Here is a 17,982-nt window from a genome sequence, read left to right on the forward strand (position 1 = left end):
CTGTAGCACAAAACTGCTCATTACTCAGCACAAAATCAAGGATCTAATTTATAGTTTTAATGGAAAATGGACAGAATTCAATTGCAAAACACCTACCTTTCACAGTGAAAACAGTTCCATCGATGAGTGCTCGCACTCACATGGTCTCTAATCACACAATTAAGCATAGAGTTGAAATGATAATTATAATCCAAATAGGTCAATGTGGAGAATACAAAATAGTTTCCTGTTAATCCGTGTCAAAATAAAATTTGGCTGCTTTAGTCACTGTAAATCAAAAGCTATGGCCATAAGGATGGTTGGTATGGAAGTTGGAAATTGGAAATATTCACACTGGAGCAGTGACAACTGGAGCATAAAAATGTCAACACTTTTCTGAAGTTCAGGCACAGCTCTGCTCTATATGGAACCATCCCACAGCTGACCTGCTTGGTGAGAGAGATGGGGGGGGGGGGCGGGCAAAGAGTGAGAGGGCGGGCAAAGAGCGAGGGGAGGAGGTGGTGGTAAGTGTGAGAGCGAGAACAAGAGAGTAAGAAAGAGCAGGTGAGAGGGCGAGAAAAAAAAGGGAGCAAGTACATGAGGGACTGTGCAAAATTTAAATTTTTTGGTATTTTTGTTTACAAAGGCCTCTGGTGCTTGTCTAGCAGAAAACAGCTTCATCCTTGAGTACTGTATTACTTGATGACATATTGATTTATAAAATAATTACAAGGGGCTACAGAAACATATGAACATTAAAATGGTTGGAGAGCTCACTAAGGTTTTAATGTTTTAACCGTTTTACGATACAGCCTCTGTAGACCACCTCTTTGAAGAAGCCTCCAGCACGTAAACACGTTGCAGATATCTGGTGCAAGAAGCACATGGCTTCTTTCTGTCTCGTTTCATTCTAATTTCAGAGCCTACAATTAACAGGAAATGAATACCTGTTAACAGATGTCTGTGATATCAGCCTCTCATTTATTTTGCTCAGCAGGGCACAGACAGTTCAATTTGTACAAGCTGAACACAGCTCTTTAACTCGCCCCTAGGGTGAGCTGTTAAGCAAATAGATCTAACTATAGCGAACGAACAGCAAACGGCTGGCACTCACCCATCAGGGATGGACCTCTGCCTTCGGTGGGTGCCACCACCAGATCCTGCATCACTGGAGGAAGACAGATTGCTGGGTGAATTGCGGCTATGCTGGTTTCTTCCCACAGAGATCGATGACACTGAGACATAAGGACTGTCCACCGCAGTGATCAACCTATAGGAGCAGTCAATACATTTCACTGTTGTTTCCCTACTATGTTTAAATAACAGTCACGCTTTCCTCTCTGGCCTGATGTTAATGTGGGATTTTTTCAAAATATTTTTTCTAGTGTAAATACATTTTTTTTTAAAAAAAGGAATATAGGACATTTGTACCTCAATAAGCATTCTTGTGTTTTTAAAAAGTACTTTTTTCTCACCATCCTCTCCTGAAGGTATTGATTCCTTGCTGGTGTATGGTTCGCTGGGCAGTGGTTGCCCTCTGGTATCTCATGCCCATGTGAGAGTTTTGATGGCATGTTGGCAGGCTATTAAATGACAGGTGGCATCATAGCCAACCCTGATCCTGTCCTCAACCAATGTCCACGTGTATGTGTACATGCACACTGCCAGCAGGGGTCACTGCTGGATGTGTGATCAAATGGTAACTGACTGATCATCTCCACACTCCCCCAGCTAATGGATGCTGAGGTCAACTGCAGCATCCCCACTCCCAGCCCCAATGAGATCAGCTAACTCAGCACAATGAGTCTGGGACCTTTCTGTTCTGTACGATCAGCTATCCACAGGAGTTGTGTTCAGCAGCGCCGGCAATGGTTTATAAGACAGACAACTGACCTTTTCACAAATTACTGCTCAAATAAATGTAAAAGCACCTGACACGATGTTCAGACACATCTGAAGAATGAGAGTTTTGTACTTTCTCATACATATAACCCAGTCTGACAGCACTATAACCAAGGGCATCAGCTGCAGTTTTTTTGACTATATAGAAGTCCTCATGCCCCCAGCAGGTTCAGGGAACCCGTTGTCTCTCTGGGTCTAGTGGCTTTGTTTTGTTTTGAGCTCAGAAGCTGTGATACTGAAGCAAATGTTGTTACAACAATGAAATTACATAGGCATTAGGAACAGCTTTATTACTAATCATACTAACCCGAAACTCCTAAAACACAATTTGACGTAAAAAACGGAACAGACGATTCACCTGTTCCACTTGTCTCCTAGTTTGTTGTTCTCTATTAAAATTTCACTCTTTTGTATCCTTTCCCTCACTTTAAACTTACGGTTTCTTTAAATGTTTAATTTATCGTTAACACCTACTTGCTCCCATCTACTATTTTGGAAGTGGAAGCAACTTGTTTTTAAACAAAAAGACTTTTGTTTGTCATTGGCTGAAAACCCAGTCTTGGAGAGTAGTTTTCCAGTCTATCAAAAGGCCAGATTGTGTAGATTGATTGTGCTAATCCATGGAGGTGGCCAGGACAATCTTTGTAGTGTCCAAAACAGTGCTGCTGCCGATAAGTAAACTGATGAAAGGAGGAGAAAGAGAGCGAAGAGACAAGACAGGCTCGAGCGTACCTCGTTTGTGAGTCCTGAAGCAGCTGTGTCAAAGTGTACTGACCACACCATCACATGATGCTCACATTGGGGGTGCAGTAGTAAGATTTGGGAGAGGGAGAGGTGGCACGGGCAATCAGACAGTTGGAAGGAATTATAGACTCAAGCAATTCAGTCTTTTTTTAGATCCATTACGCCTGCAGAGATTTGCTGTAGGGTCTCTACACATTAGATGTTCAAAGGATGAATTGCCACTTTATACAACACGACCTCTGCCATTCCACTTCCATGCACAAAATATGGGCAGTTTTGCCACTGGGTACTTTAATTAGGCAGGAGACATAATTAACAATAATGGGTGCGCAACATCAAACTGGACACTTGAAATCAGAGGTGATCATTTGCAACAGAATAATAATCTTTACATTCCAATACAATGTGTGACACAAAGGGTTATAATCTCCTGTAGACAAAGTACATTATCTGTATCAGAAATACAAACCCATGGGCCTGCAGTACTGTAACGGAGAAAAATGGTTAACCAACCTTCAAACCAATTCAATATATATTTATTTTGCTGCTTAAAAAGGTAAGCTAAACTTAGCTCTGTGATGCTCAGCTGGTAACTGCACAGACTGGTGTGGTACTAGTCTGAATTCCATCTATACTAAGTTCATTGGGGTATTAGTGATGTTACAATTGGCCTTGGCATCTCACATTAGGGCTGGGGTAACCCCTAATTGCTACCTAGTGACTGTTGATGGACAAGGCCTTTAGGTGAGGGTTGAATTGGGACCAGCTGTGGTGTCCCTCAACCCCCAGCCTCATCCTATGGTTGAATAGCATGTCTGGCTCACACAAGGAGAACATGAAGTGAGGTACCAGTGTGTTGCTAGCACTCATGCAATCATTCTCCAGTATATCAACAACTTCAGGGAAAGGAGAAGAAAACAGAGATCACATTGGACCAAACCTATTTCTTGCAACATACTTTAGTTCTAAGCAATGATCGAATTAGGCAGGTCGCAATGCACCAAGTTACACAGCAGAATGTCTTTATCTGATCTCATTACAGTTTAACACAGCTTTGGCAATGCCTCCTGAACTTGGGCAAACCTACTTTCCTTCTTTAAAGTTACATGTAAAGTGGTTAACTTTCTGCTTATTACATGTCAGGGAAGGCAAATACAATTTGAAGTAAGCTGCCAGAGGAGAAGTAAACAATTCTGTAATATCTACCAAAAGAGGTGCACCTAATTTCTGATCTAAAGGAACAGGAAGAGGCAATGGACTGCAATGCTAGTCAGAAAGTTAGTCCCACATAGACCAGGCTGTAATTATGTTCCCAAACACAACTCCCCCTTTCTAGATAGTCATCCCTGCCAAACATTACTTCCACTAAATACAAATCATTCATAAAATCATAATATGCATAAGGTTCACAACTACTGACAATGAGACAGCAAAAACCTATGAAGGGTGACAATTTTGTGTTCCAACCCAAATGTTTGAGCTGGAAACTTGACCACTGAAAAAAAAATCTCTCCCATGTCTAAACTTCACTTTAAATCAACATACATGGTAGATGGCACTACACACGTGATAGCTACTAAAGACAAAACCTATTGGGAAATACACTAGTGCTGTTGTTCTCTAATGGCTAATGGAACTGCCTGTGGATGGTTAACATTTTTGCCAACTCAAGAACCATTGCAACTGAAACTTTGGCTTTTATTTAGCAATGACAGGCATTGTGTAAAGCCAGGATGCATACACCAAAGGTTTGACACAAAGTAAAACAGTTTGAAATGGGTGAGTGTGCTCCAGATATCACCACAAGCCTCCAGTCATGCCGCTCTTGATAAAAATGCAAGTAAGACTCCCAAATACCAAAGGGCTGATTGCCCTTCTCATTTTTCCCCCCCCCCTACCTATTGTCAAGGTATCTCCTTTCCACTTACTACCTCAAAGATTTTTTTAAAAAAAAGAGAAATCCAGGTGAAGATTCAAGGCCCATTGTGGAAATGCCACCAAGGTTGAAAAAGAGTCAGAGAGAAGATGAGATAAATCCAGAAGTAGGTGACTCTAAGCTTGGGGCTTTAAAAATCTGTTTTAAAACAGGGTAATTATTGAGGGCGGGTAGGGAAGAGGAACCTTTTGCCTGGCTGTGACTAACAGCCAAAGCTGTGATTCAAACCCTGGTCCCCAGTCTGTGGCATGGCACATAAAATACAAGGAAGTAAAGTTGCATAAACATAATGTGCCTTCAAGCCATCTCTTTCACTCAAACATTTTGACAATATAAGGGCAAATGCTAACATTTCCCCAAGCGATTTAGTCGATGATTTTTTCCCCTGCCTCCTCCATTCCATCTGCCAGACTGTCACAATGTTATTTTAAACTGTTAGAAGTAGCAGCTAACGGAATGGTGGGGGTTGGAGGGAGGGGTGGTGGTGGAGATAACAACTAACTCCTGCACATTAGTTCAAAAAGAAAATCAGAGGACACAGGGGACTTACCAGAAGAGGCACAGGGCCCATCCAAAGGAGGAGCAGAGCACGTTTTCCTTCATATTTGGTTGCATATAAGTGGGTAAAATAATGCAGGGCCATACTCGCAAATAGATTGCAGCATTTGCTAGGGGGATAGAATATAAAAACAGGAAGGTATTGCTGCAGTTATATAGGGATTGGTGAGACCACACCTGAAAATGTCACCAAGGTTTTGGTCTCCATACTTAAGAAAAGACATACTTGCTCTCGAGGCAGTACAAAGAAGGTTCACTCGGTTAATCCCGGGGATGAGGGGGCGGACATATGAGGAGAGGTTGAGTAGATTGGGACTCTACTCATTGGAGTTCAGAAGAATGAGAGGCGATCTTATTGAAACATACAAGATTGTGAAGGGGCTTGATCGGGTGGATGCGGTGAGGATGTTCCCAAGGATGGGTGAAACTAGAACTAGGGGGCATAATCTTAGAATAAGGGGCTGCTCCTTCAAAACTGAGATGAGGGGAAACTTCTTCACTCAGAGGGTGGTAGGTCTGTGGAATTTGCTGCCCCAGGAAGTTGTGGAAGCTACATCATTAAATAAATTTAAAACAGAAATAGACAGTTTCCTAGAAGTAAAGGGAATTAGGGGTTACGGGGAGCGGGCAGGAAATTGGACATGAATTTAGATTTGAGGTTAGGATCAGATCAGCCATGATCTTATTGAATGGCGGAGCAGGCTCGAGGGGCCGATTGGCCAACTCCTGCTCCTATTTCTTATGTTCTCATGTTGTTCTTATTTGCACCATGCTTTATGATGCTGGCATTACACACAGCTATATTACTCATCATTTTTGTAATTTGAGGCTCAACCGGAAATATTATTTTAAAATGTATAAATAAAACCTACAAAAATGTATACAATTTGAAAGTTAAACACTTAATATTATATTCAAGCAAACCAATGGGTCCACAGGGCATTTCATCAAATCTATGGATCCACGGAGCATTTCATCAAATCTATGGATCCACAGGGCATTTCATCCAATCTATGGACCACAGTTGAACATGAAAACATTTCAATTTCAGCCAGTTGAACTCCAGCAATATCCCTGCCACACTTGGAAGTTCCTAATCCATTGCTCTTGCAATCCCGCACCTAAATTTGTTGGGCTTAGATAGTGAGGTGTCCCCCTCCGTATCAGGCAGACAGGAACTCTATTTACATGGATTTCTCAGTAATCGGGTTTTGAGACTTAAAAATGGTGACAAGTTTCTGTGTGTTTCAGACATCCAGCTGGCCAAAACAAAATCAAAAATTGATGAGCATTTAATGTTTGCAGATTTCAGGTTATCTAACCAAGAGTCTCCTGAGATAGTGAAGAATGACAAGTTGGTGTTCATGTACAGAACAATTTACAGATTATTCCCAGTATATGGTTTACAAAAAGAACCCAGGGGAAGGATCAAACAGAAGTGCTGACACAGCTTTTCTAAAATCCCAAATATATATATATATGTATGTATGTATGTATGTATGTATGTATGTGTGTGTAAATTAGTATGCATCACACCAGTTTTCAGTGAAAATAATGAAATAATAAGATTCAGAAATAATAAAAAAAATTGACTGAGTGACGGCATAAAACGGGTGCAAATACCACCAATTTGGCAGTCGGACAGCCAGCTAACTTCGGTGCTCCGGCCAGCAGAGTGCACAGATGAGGCACGAGAAACAATTTCTATCGATCCTCAGGACTCTAGCCTACGCAGTGCCGAGTCTGGGCCCGAAAATGGGTCCAGACTAACATCTGTCCTGAGATCTGTTCAAAGCATACCCGTTTTGATCAGAAACCAACGTATGATGCGAGAAAGTATGAAGCTTGGTTACAATCAGTTGAAGCCTTCTCAAACTGGGTTCTGGAAAGAACCATCAAAACAAATCCCAAACCCCTCTGCTGAATTATAAACTCCTTTTTATATTTTCTGTTTTGTCACTGAAGGGTTAAAGCCATCCTGAGTACTTTAGAACAGCAGATGGCTCCTATTAAACTCTCAAACACTGCAGTAGTCTTCTGGGCTTTTGACCAAAAAATCATACAGGTCAAGACATTAATAAAAAAACTCAAAAAAAAATGGTGTCCTCTCACAATAAGAGTCTTCATTGGACTTCTTCAGAGAAACATTCCATGCTAGTTAACTAATGGAAAGTGTAGCAGATGATAGAGGATTTATACAATGCCCAGAAAACAAGAAAATGATTTATTTGATGGGGATGTCCGTTCATAGCATCTCAAAATGATGCCATGGCCACTAACTAGTGGGAATCATTCTTAAAAAAAAACCAACCACAGCACTTCCAAATTTGGGCAACGAGCTTTGATTTTGAACAAAGCTAGTGAATAAAAATACTTGTACAAATTAAAACAAAATTTGTTTCTATTTTCAAGCACACAGTTAAAATAGCCAAGCTTTGATCTAAATAACCCTAAAGGCCTTCTTACTGAAGTTGCTGAATATTGTTGTGCAAATCAAGAGCACTAACCACAGTTTAAGTTCCAGCAAGTTGTGACTTACATCTACTTCAAAATATATCAATCTTTTTTCTAAAACTATGTTTTTGATAACTCACAACTGATGAATAAGTATTAATAAGTATTACTGCATAAATTCAATGCACTCATTTCAATTTGATTACACCATTACAAAATTTCAAATCTCCCACATTTTAACCTTAGTGATTATACAACCATTTCCAGCATTTACTCCATGATTTCAAGATTCAGAAATAATAAAATCGATTATTTGTGTGTTGCTTGTGACCCGTTTTTCCGATCCAGTGCCAATGAGGCTGGCCAATCAATTTGATGTCTACAATTTTGAAGTATTTTATGCTGCTTTAAGCTTACCCCGACAGCTTGGTTGGTAAGTTCAACATTTGCTGTGAAACGGAGACGTACACACCCAGAAGGTTGCAGCTTCAACTGCAGTCTGTGCTGAATTAGCTGATCTCAGCCAGGGGAGTAGTAGTGGTCGGAGAGACTACCAATATCCTCAGTGTTCCTGGGCTAATTATGGGAAGCAATAAAATCAGACAGAGCTCCTGATGGTTCTACAGTACCTCTTGTTGGAGAGTGTATGTCTATAGATGTTGGGCAAGAACAATATTGGGCTTGGCTTTGATGACCTTTTCCTCCAATAGTCCATCAACACTCACTATCTGGATTCACAGGAACAGTGACCACTTGGTTGAGTTACTGGATGGAGCCTGGGGCATCAAATCCTAACATGAGTCAGGAGACTTTTGCGTTGTGCATTGCCAAGGTGGCTATCCAGCCGCTTAAGACAGGTTAAAGAGATTTATCGGATGTCAAAACTGTACAGTGCCACCGTCATAATGGTCTCTCTAAAAGCATTGGAATTTCAAACTTCTGAAACCCCTCAGCCTTGGTTTAGTTTCTGAAAAGAGATGGATTTCTGGGAGAAGAGCCAAAAGACCATCCCATCCCAACCATGCATAAAGCTCCTTACTGTAAGTCACTTTAATTCACATTTAGATGTCTACGTTTTCCCTGAAGATTACACTGCTACATTGGACTATAAAATAAGCATAAAGAAAAGTTTTTGAAGTTAACGCTGTGACCAATCTCTGCAAATTCATTCAAGAACAATTATCCAGTACTGATGGTAGTATATCTTAACAGTTTTACCAGTTTAATATTATAAAACTTGAGAAGTGGAAAAAAAAATGCACACTGCAAGATGCGGTACCAAACCAGTACTAATGTGAAGGTTTAATTAAATTTAGTTTTTGAAGCAAGCATACATTTTTAAGTCAATGAGGCACATCATTGCAGATCAGAGGGGCAGGTTTCACATAGTTACATTGGCCAATGAATTATGTCTGCTATGTCATGAGCTTCAGCGAAGGCCTGGTACTCAAAATGAGCCACCTTCAATAATTCAAAAGTAAATAGTGTGCGAACAGTTGACTTAGTTGAGGGCGATCTTAACCATTTCTTCCTATCCCACCCTAGTTTTCTCTCCTTCTCTCCTGAAAGGGCCAACTCTTGCTGCAGTGTGATTTTGTGGGAGCCAGCAGCACCCCACCCCCTGCTCAAATATCTTGTCCAAGTGGGCATTCTTTATGTGCGTGTCCAAACAGTGAACCTCTGGCAGGCTATTTGACAATGGAGGGTGTCACAGCTAAGTCCGAACCTATCTTAACCCAGCAGGACTCTTGAAACAGCAATCAGGAGCGAGGAACCTAGTAATACGTTTTTCTCTTCTCCCTTACCAAGGAGTGCCAAGGCCAATTGCTGCTTTTGCTGAGATCAGCACTGACTAAAAATTGAACCAGACATCATCTGGTCTGTATGCCTCAGTTCCTAGGCTAATGGAGGAACACGGACAATTTTAATTAAAAACATTTTTTCTATTACCTCCCATAGCCCTGTTATTTTAGTTCACGTTCTGAATATTCCTTAGCTGGGAGAAGATTACAGATATCTCCAGTGTCACTTCATGCACAGACACTAGGAGGCAAACTTCCATAAGAACAAAACAAAAACAGAGAATGTTGGAAACGCACAGCAGGTCAGCCACCATCCGTGGAGAAAACAGGCAAGTTAACGTTTCAAGCCATAACCCTTTATTGGAACCTGCTGTAATTCAAAATGTTAACCTGTCTCTTCTCTCCACAGATGTTCACTGACCTGCTGTGTGTTTCTAGCATTTTCTGATCTTGTTTCAGATTTCCAGCATTTGCAGGTTTTTTTTTTGCTTTTTTTTTCCCCCCCACATAAGGCTGAATTGAACATAATTGACAAAGTATTCCAACATCGCCCTTACTGGCAGGGCTGATTGGGGCGTACACTGCATTCAAACATCCATCGCCACCAATACTCAGAACCATAAGGTGCAATTTGTGCTTTATCACAACTTTATCTACACGAAGCTCTTGTTCACCGATCAGGCTGAGTTTTTTCCCCTCCCTAGCCCAGGGTGAGTGAGGCCTGCTGCAACACAGTAGCAGAGATTGAACCTGCAGTCTTCATTCTGAATGGCTCAGTGCCACACCACACAGTACACTTACTACAGTCATGAAGGGAGCCTGTTTTGCCATTTATGTCATCCCTACCTACCTCAAAAACATTACAGCCTTCAAGCATATTGCAAGCAATGATTTTTTTTTAATCCTTTATTACTACAAACTACTTTTCATTAATTCCCATTATCTTCTATGGAACTACAGAAAGAATGCACTTTTCATGACCTCAGGAAGTCCCAAAGTGCTTCACAGCCAATTAATTAATTTTGAAGTGTAGTCATTGTTGTAATGTAGGGAAACACAGCAAGATCCCATAAACAGCAATGAGATAAATAACCAGAAAATCTGATTTTTTTTTAAAATGAAGTTGATTGAGGGATAAATATTGATCAGGACACCGGGGAGAACTCCCCTGCTCTTCGAAATAGCGCCAAGGAATCTTTTACGTCCACCTAAGGAGGCAGATGGGGCCTCGGTTTAACGTCTCATCCAAAAGACATGACCTCCAGCACTGCAGCACTCCCTCAGTACTGAACTGTCAGCCTAGATTATGGGCTGAAGTCTCTGAGTCAGAAGGTCATAGGTTCAAGCCCAATTCCAGAGGTGATATTGTTATCACTGAGCCAAGGCTGACGCTTAAACTATCAACTTGAATACGCTTAAAATTTGCTCACACGAGCCACAGTACCAATATTTTTCTGCTCTTGTAAATAGCCCAAAGCTTCTTTCTGTAAACTTTGAGACAAATACTGAAAAGGTATCTGGGTCGGAAAGGAATTAAGATTCCAGCCTCCTTTCATGAAAAAGACAAAGCCTTTAAGTGTACCTTCTCCCAGCCAGCTTTATCTATTAACTTCAATTCAGCAGTTCTATCTGATAGGACAGGTGCGGTGGGTGTGCCATGAAACTTAAGTGCAACGAACAGAAGGGATTTCAAATACAATGCAACACATTTGTTTGATTGTTCTCCTGAATAATTAAGAAATTTATCCAAGCCGTTTACTATGTTATGGCTGAAAGCACTACAATTATAATAGATGTTCCAGCAGGTTTCACACTGGAAGAGGGAACAACAGGCTGATTTGATTGAAGCACCAGGTGCACAAGAGAGACTTAATTAACTCAATGCACTCAAAATGTCAGTCTTGGACGAGCTAGAATGTTCATGATAACCACCAGGAGATGGAACATAACCCAATTCTGTTCTTAAAATTCATGGTGCGTGGGGCCACTACAAACTTGAGCGGGTCAACGAGACATATGGCATAATTATAGTCTGTCTTCCACTTCTTCGATTTTATTCCTTTACTCATACTGGGACACAATTCCATAAGCTGCAGCCACCAACGTCCTATACATTGCCTAATTGGCCATTCTTCATGTGTAAACCAGAATAGTGAGTGGTGATGGGCTGTTCCACTGATGGGGTCATCCTATCTTCACCTTACACACAAACACGCTCACTAGCTGACGATCAACAGCAGGAATCGATGGCTGCTTTTTCCTTTCCCGGGGCACAGACACAAGATTTAGCACCCCCCACTATTGTCCTGGCTCAGGTTGACTAACCCAGCACAGACCAAGCACTATTTGTGAGTCTTCATAAATTCTTTGCAAAACCTTTTGGTGACTCAATACTAACAGTGACATACTTCTACTTAGCATTACTAAATCTGGGCAAGCAGATTGCAAGGGTCAGTCAATACCTTCCCCTTCCTGCATACACTGGCTAGAATACATCGAGAAACACGCAACAGCGGCATTTCTTCTATTCTTTTTGACTTCCTAATAAAATCACACAAAATTCTATAAACTCACGTGGGTATGAATGGAGTCATAAACCGCAGGACTAAAATTCAAGTAATTCACACAGTAACCTTAACCCAGAGAGCGTGTGTTGCAGCCTTGAACATGGTCCCATATTCAGGGCTGCCACTAAGATTTTACAATAGAATAATAGTGGACGTCACCTTGAGATTTCAGTATAGAGTAATAGTGGGCGTCACCTAGATTTCAGTATAGAGTAATAGTGGGCGTTACCCAGGTGTCAATATAGAACAATAGTGGGCGTCATCTAGGTGTCAGTATAGAGTAATGGTTGGTGTCACCTAGATTTCAGTATAGAGTTATGGCAGTAAAATGGTTGCTTTTGTTTTCTTTTTCTTGCTGTTGTGTACCTTATCTGTCTCTATTCCAATTTAGATAAGTTTCATGCCAATTAAGACAGTTTACCCAAGTAACTCAGCAACCACAAAGTAGCTCAATATCCTATTATAATTGTAGATGGGTTTCACTCTTGATTAGCAAGAGAGGGCAGACAAGGTCTCGGTTTAACGTCTCATCCAAAAGACAGTGCAGCACTCCTTTAGTACTGCACTGAAGTGCCAGCATAGAATATGTGCTCAAGTCTCTGGAGTAAGGATTGAACCCACAACCTTCTGACTCAGAGGCGAAACTGCTAAAATGAATTGCAAAATGGCAACCAGTAACTAGAGCAGTGCAATCTCCAACCCTTTTAAATTAATCACGAAACTGCAATTTTACGACTGGAAGTTAATGGATGCACTGTGTAAGTTTTTAGGCTTCCTTTAAGACTAATATCGTTACTAGGCTTATTTAGCATATAGGCACAGGAAAAATTACAATTATGCCACTTGGACTTCATGCTATACAACTCAAAATTCTTTCTCCAGACACAACCCTAGTGAAAATCATTTGAATTTTTTTTTAAAACTGCTGGGTGTTTTTCACATTTGAAGTGGACACAAGAAAAATATTTCAGGTGTCCATCATTATGCATTTCTGGAATTCGTGACACTACTGAACATTGTACTAAAGACAGGCTTGCACACAATGAATGCTTTACCTTTAAAAATCTTGCTAAGTTGTGTCTGGGGCGGGGGGGGGGATAAAAGGGCACAAACCTCTTGGTGTCCAATGGTCGTCCGTCACTGGAAGCGCTGCGAGGTATAGCGGAGCTGCGCTCTTGTGGCTGGGCCCTGCTACCAGATGTTGATACTATCCTGTTTGCAGGCTGGTTTTGTGCCTGGGATTGGGGTTGAATGGTACTGTGGGACGGTGGAATTCCCCGCTGCCATTTATTGCTATTTCTGAACGGCAATTTGAACTCGTACGGAATCCCTTCATTGTTCACTTTGTATTCCATTACAGGCATACGGTACATCTCAGAACAGCCCCTAAAAAGAGAGGAAAGATTCCTGGTGAAATACCACAAGACCCATCACTGACACATAATTACTGTGGTAATCGGCCTAAAGAAGAACATAATTCCATCTCCAGACTCAATGAATGATCGATTATAAACCAATATTGACAAAAGATTATTACTGAAATGCCCCAACTATTTGTTCAGCTGCCTCTGCTCCTTTCCCATTACGCTAAATCTCACCCCAAGTCCTGTATCCACCCTAGATTGGGGGCACTCGTCTGTCTCTAGATTCTTCACCATCTCCCATCTGCCCTCTCAAAGCCCACCTCATCTATAAGATCTAGTTCCTGCTTCCTTGAGCCCATTCCAACTAAACTCTTGATCATCCAAATTCCCTTTCTCAAAAAAAAACACCCTTGAACCTTTCTAAACTACCATCTCATCTCCTACCTCCCTTTCCTCTCCAAGATCCTTAAAAGTATTGTTACATGCCAGATTTGTGCCTACCTCTCCCTCAACTCCCGGTTTGAACTCCTGGAATCAGGTTTCCGCCCCCTCCCACAGCCTGAACCAAAGTCACAAACAACATTTTCCGTGAGTGACCATGGTGTACGATCCCTCCTTGACTTCTCTGAAATCTTCGTCAAGGTTCATCACATGATCCTCCTCCAAAGTCTTTCTTCCAGTGTCCAATGGGTGGGACTGCATTTGTAAGGTATATGGTAGCCAGAGCATCCCTAACAAGTACTTCTCTTCCCACCCCACATCAGCTCCAGAGTGACCTGATGTTTCATCCTTGCCCCCCCCCCCCTCCCCTTCCTTATCTACATGCTACCCCTTGGTGATACCATCTAAAAAACATGGGGTCAGTTTCCACACATTTGACGATGAAACCCAGCTCTACCTCTTCACCAGCTCTTGTTTTCAGCCCCCACCATCAATTCCATCGCATCCGGGACATGGCCTCAGGCTGAAGCACACTGTTTACAATCTCTGCAGCCTGTTTGAACCTGAGCTGAGGCCCGTCCTGCACCATATCATCAGTTATTTCTGCATTACATTTTATCATAGAATTTATTTTAGCCCGAGGCAAGCAATTTTAAAATGTGATTCTGTTGGTTGAAGTCATTAGAAGTTTTTTGTAATAAAAATTCTCTCCTGCCTGTGCAACATGGGTTGCACGTGATTTTCCAAATGTCTATTATTTCTAAGCCATTGAATATAATTTTCCTTGTACAAAAGGAGGTGTAGTGCACATTGACTATGTCCTGGGGAACACAAACAGGGGGCGCTAGCGTTCATTAAAAAGGAACACAAGAATCTCCCACCATTGTGTCTGTGATCTGGTTTGCCTGACAGTTTTCCATCCAGTGGACTGGTGAATGAGGGAATATATTTTGCATACCGTTGGCCGTTTCTTCAGGTCACTCAGTTTGTTTTCCACACCATGATGGAAAGTGAGAACTCCGTAGGGACAGACACACGCCGTGTAAAGATTTAATAAAGAGTTCAACAGGTTACTGAAAAGGACTCTGAAGAACAGTTTACATATTGCTGTAAGTACCATATTTGCATTTTGCTTCTGGGTATATTTAATTCTTTATGTTGAAGTATGAAATGAATTCTGAACTCAAACTGTAGTGACATTGTAAATTGTAGCAATTCAATCAATCATTAAACATTGCCACCAGGCAGTAACGTTATTTTTGTACAGAGAATTCATATCATAAAACAAAGCTTTAAAAGATATAATTAACTATGCCATAAATTCATGTGTTATTTGTACCACATCCTAATTCAAATGAATGTGTAGGACAGGTGAACGAGAAGCAATTTTGTTTATCTGCCGATATGAAATCATTCTACCGTGTCACTAATGTATCACAAAGTACATCACCAGATGGTTCAGCACATTTACAAAAGTAGATATGGAATGCGATAGAGAACCTCAACAACAGCTACCATGTACCTGGATGCACCGTCTGAAAGATTCACAACAATCTGTTGCTCAACCTCATTTGGTATTTAGAAGCATAACTAGTGACTGCCTCAAGCTTTAATCAACTGCAGGTTGCCTAATCCATCAGAGAGTCCATATGTAGAGATTTGTAAATAGTTGAGCATAACTTAAAACTCTCATCTGCTGGGCAAAATTACTGCTTCCTGGTGAAGATTGGATTTGATAAATTCTTGACATTTTTAATCAGTCAGAACAACAGCACAAGCAAAATACAACTTCTGAAGAATAAATTTTGAATTCCTGGCAACAGGGAAAAATAGCAGAAAATGTCAACTACAATAAATATGAAAAAGGTTAATTCTGAATTAGGACTTGATTGTAGGTACAGTGTATTAAGTACCACTCTAGACTAAGGAGGGTCTGAGTTGAATAAAACACACAAACTGTTATATTTTGCTCGGGAGCTGCAGTGGCCTGTAATTACATTCTTATCTGTGGATATGGGAAAGCAAAGCAGCTTTACTCCGGGAGAAAAAAAAGCACATAACTAACGTGATTAATTATGAAATTGTGTAGCAGTGGAGCTCTATCAGAGGAAATGTGGCTTTTCCATATGTGTGGTGCTGACCTCTACAATTTGCTTCTGGTGCCGCAAATCATACTCAGAATCCATGTACCAAAGAGCAGAGATCAGTGCTGTAAGTACACAAAACACATACTTCTGGCTCCATTGCTGTTGTAGTGAATATTTTCAAAATAATCCTAATATTTTGGGAGAAGTAAACTGGTTTGCTTCTGCTCCATTCACCCATAAGGGCAATGCTCCTTTTAATCAATTCTCTGACCCATGTTGCATTGGTGAGCCTGCTCGTATATTTGAGGGTTTCCCTGAATGATTCAGTAGCCTATCTGGACTTCAAAGTTAACATTAATCTGTTGCAATGATTAATTTGTCTCTTCCATATGCTTAAACATATAAAACTCTAATTGAGGGTAGAGTATTTGAGCACATTCCACACTGGAACATAACCACAGGGTAATAGCTAAGTGCTACAATCAGCTTCAAGTGCCTTATCTTTTGTACTAACCATTAAGCAACTAGAAAGACCGACAGGTGTCAATAGTTATTGCTTTTTTGAATAACATATTCATCTAAAGCCATCTAACCATTTTTTCATGGGGGTGAGTAGGGGAAACGAGGAAGAGGAGATTTTTCATGGCTTTAGCCCTTTGAACACATTGAATAATCCCATGCTGCAGCTGCTCCCCCCCTTCTGGTAATGTATCAGTACCAAAATAGTTTCTCTAGCTCTCTTGTTGAGTCTGTTTTTATTTTTTTTTAAATACACGTGTGTGATTACTCTGAATATTTTTGCAAGTCCTGATTTATATTGCTTCCTTCAATGAACAAGTGGAACAATTTTAGAACAAGTTATATTATTTGGCTGCTAACTAGTCCTGATTGTCCATAATCTTTACAGTACATTGATCTTTACTTCTTCAAGGCAGGTCTAGAGGAGGGTGGAACAGTTGGTATACAGAACTTTGTTTAAGGAACAAAGAATACTGCATTCCCTCAACCAACTTCATTGTTCGGGTGGGGAACACGAAGTGGAAAGAATGGTACTCCAACGCAGTGTTGTTGAGCAGGACGGAGAATCCATCCATCGGTGAGTTACAGCACAGCTCATGCATCTTGTCTGAATTGCAAGTCTTGGCATGCAGCCAACTTAAAGAAGCAGAAGTAGGGGATTATTCCACAAGACTGCCTCACAAATATCCTCAAAGGCAAAATGATTAAGATTAGCTGAATGACTCTCAACCTTGAGAGAAGTTCATCCCTTTTAAATGAAAGCTACGCTAGCTGCCTTGCATTTTGTGCCAGGTGGACTCCCAGTCTTGGCTATATAGGAGACAAACAGATGACTTTGATGCTATCAGTTCATACACATATTCCCAAACCACCCTGTTTATACCCAAACCATGAAATCTACTTTAGTAGATTTGCCTGAAGTAATGCCAACAAATAGAAGGTTATATTTTGTGACGAGTAGATTTCAGATAGCATCTTCGACAGAAACCTAAATTAATCTATGAGCACTGCCCTGTCATACCAGATAGGGACAGTCTCACCAGAACATGATGTTCTCCTCCTCTTCTCCAAATTCAAGCTAAAATTATTAGTCTTGCTGTCTTTCATGGGAGGAATTTTAATACACAGGCATTGACCAGATTTAAGAGGAGATATAGATGGGTTGTGTAACACCCAGTTTGCCATACAATTTACTTCATGAATCACAATCTTACAAAGGTTGTTATGACCTCCAACCTCAGGGTGTAACTCACACATTGGTGCAAGCCATATATTTCCACTTGGTCACCTGCAGTGAAAACCTCAGGTGCAATTTTAATCAGTGGCAACATATGCGTCATTTTGACATTAGGCCCCAAGCCTGAACTGTGTCTTGTTTTATTAGCTAGGAAAGTATTTGCAGCAAGACGTCAACAAAGTGGTAGTTGTTTGAGCCAGATAACTTTAAGACCATTAATGCAACATATAAATACATGCTGTGTCTTTCCTGAAAGGTGGAGAGGAAAATATAAGGGTTGCCAGCTACTCATAAATTCAGCTGGAGTGATCCCACAGAAAGACTGAACTGAGCTACCACAAAAATGGCTTCTGACATTAGATGCAAAGCTAAAATCCCATAGTCCCCACTGT

General features: G+C 40.9%; 1 protein-coding gene across 3 annotated transcripts in view; it reads right to left on the bottom strand.

The window, feature by feature from the left end:
• Nucleotides 1-17,982, bottom strand: part of sipa1l1 (signal-induced proliferation-associated 1 like 1) — a 348,364-nt gene that overhangs the window by 62,258 nt on the left and 268,124 nt on the right. For all 3 annotated transcript variants that reach the window (XM_067991257.1, XM_067991258.1, XM_067991259.1), the window contains 2 exons: nucleotides 13,056-13,328; nucleotides 1,094-1,249 (listed from right to left, as the gene is read on the bottom strand). In XM_067991257.1, coding sequence (XP_067847358.1) covers nucleotides 1,094-1,249; nucleotides 13,056-13,328 — 429 coding nt within the window. The remainder of the gene's footprint in view (nucleotides 1-1,093; nucleotides 1,250-13,055; nucleotides 13,329-17,982) is intronic.

Source organism: Heptranchias perlo, chromosome 10, assembly GCF_035084215.1.
Source record: "Heptranchias perlo isolate sHepPer1 chromosome 10, sHepPer1.hap1, whole genome shotgun sequence".
Taxonomy (NCBI): domain Eukaryota; kingdom Metazoa; phylum Chordata; class Chondrichthyes; order Hexanchiformes; family Hexanchidae; genus Heptranchias; species Heptranchias perlo.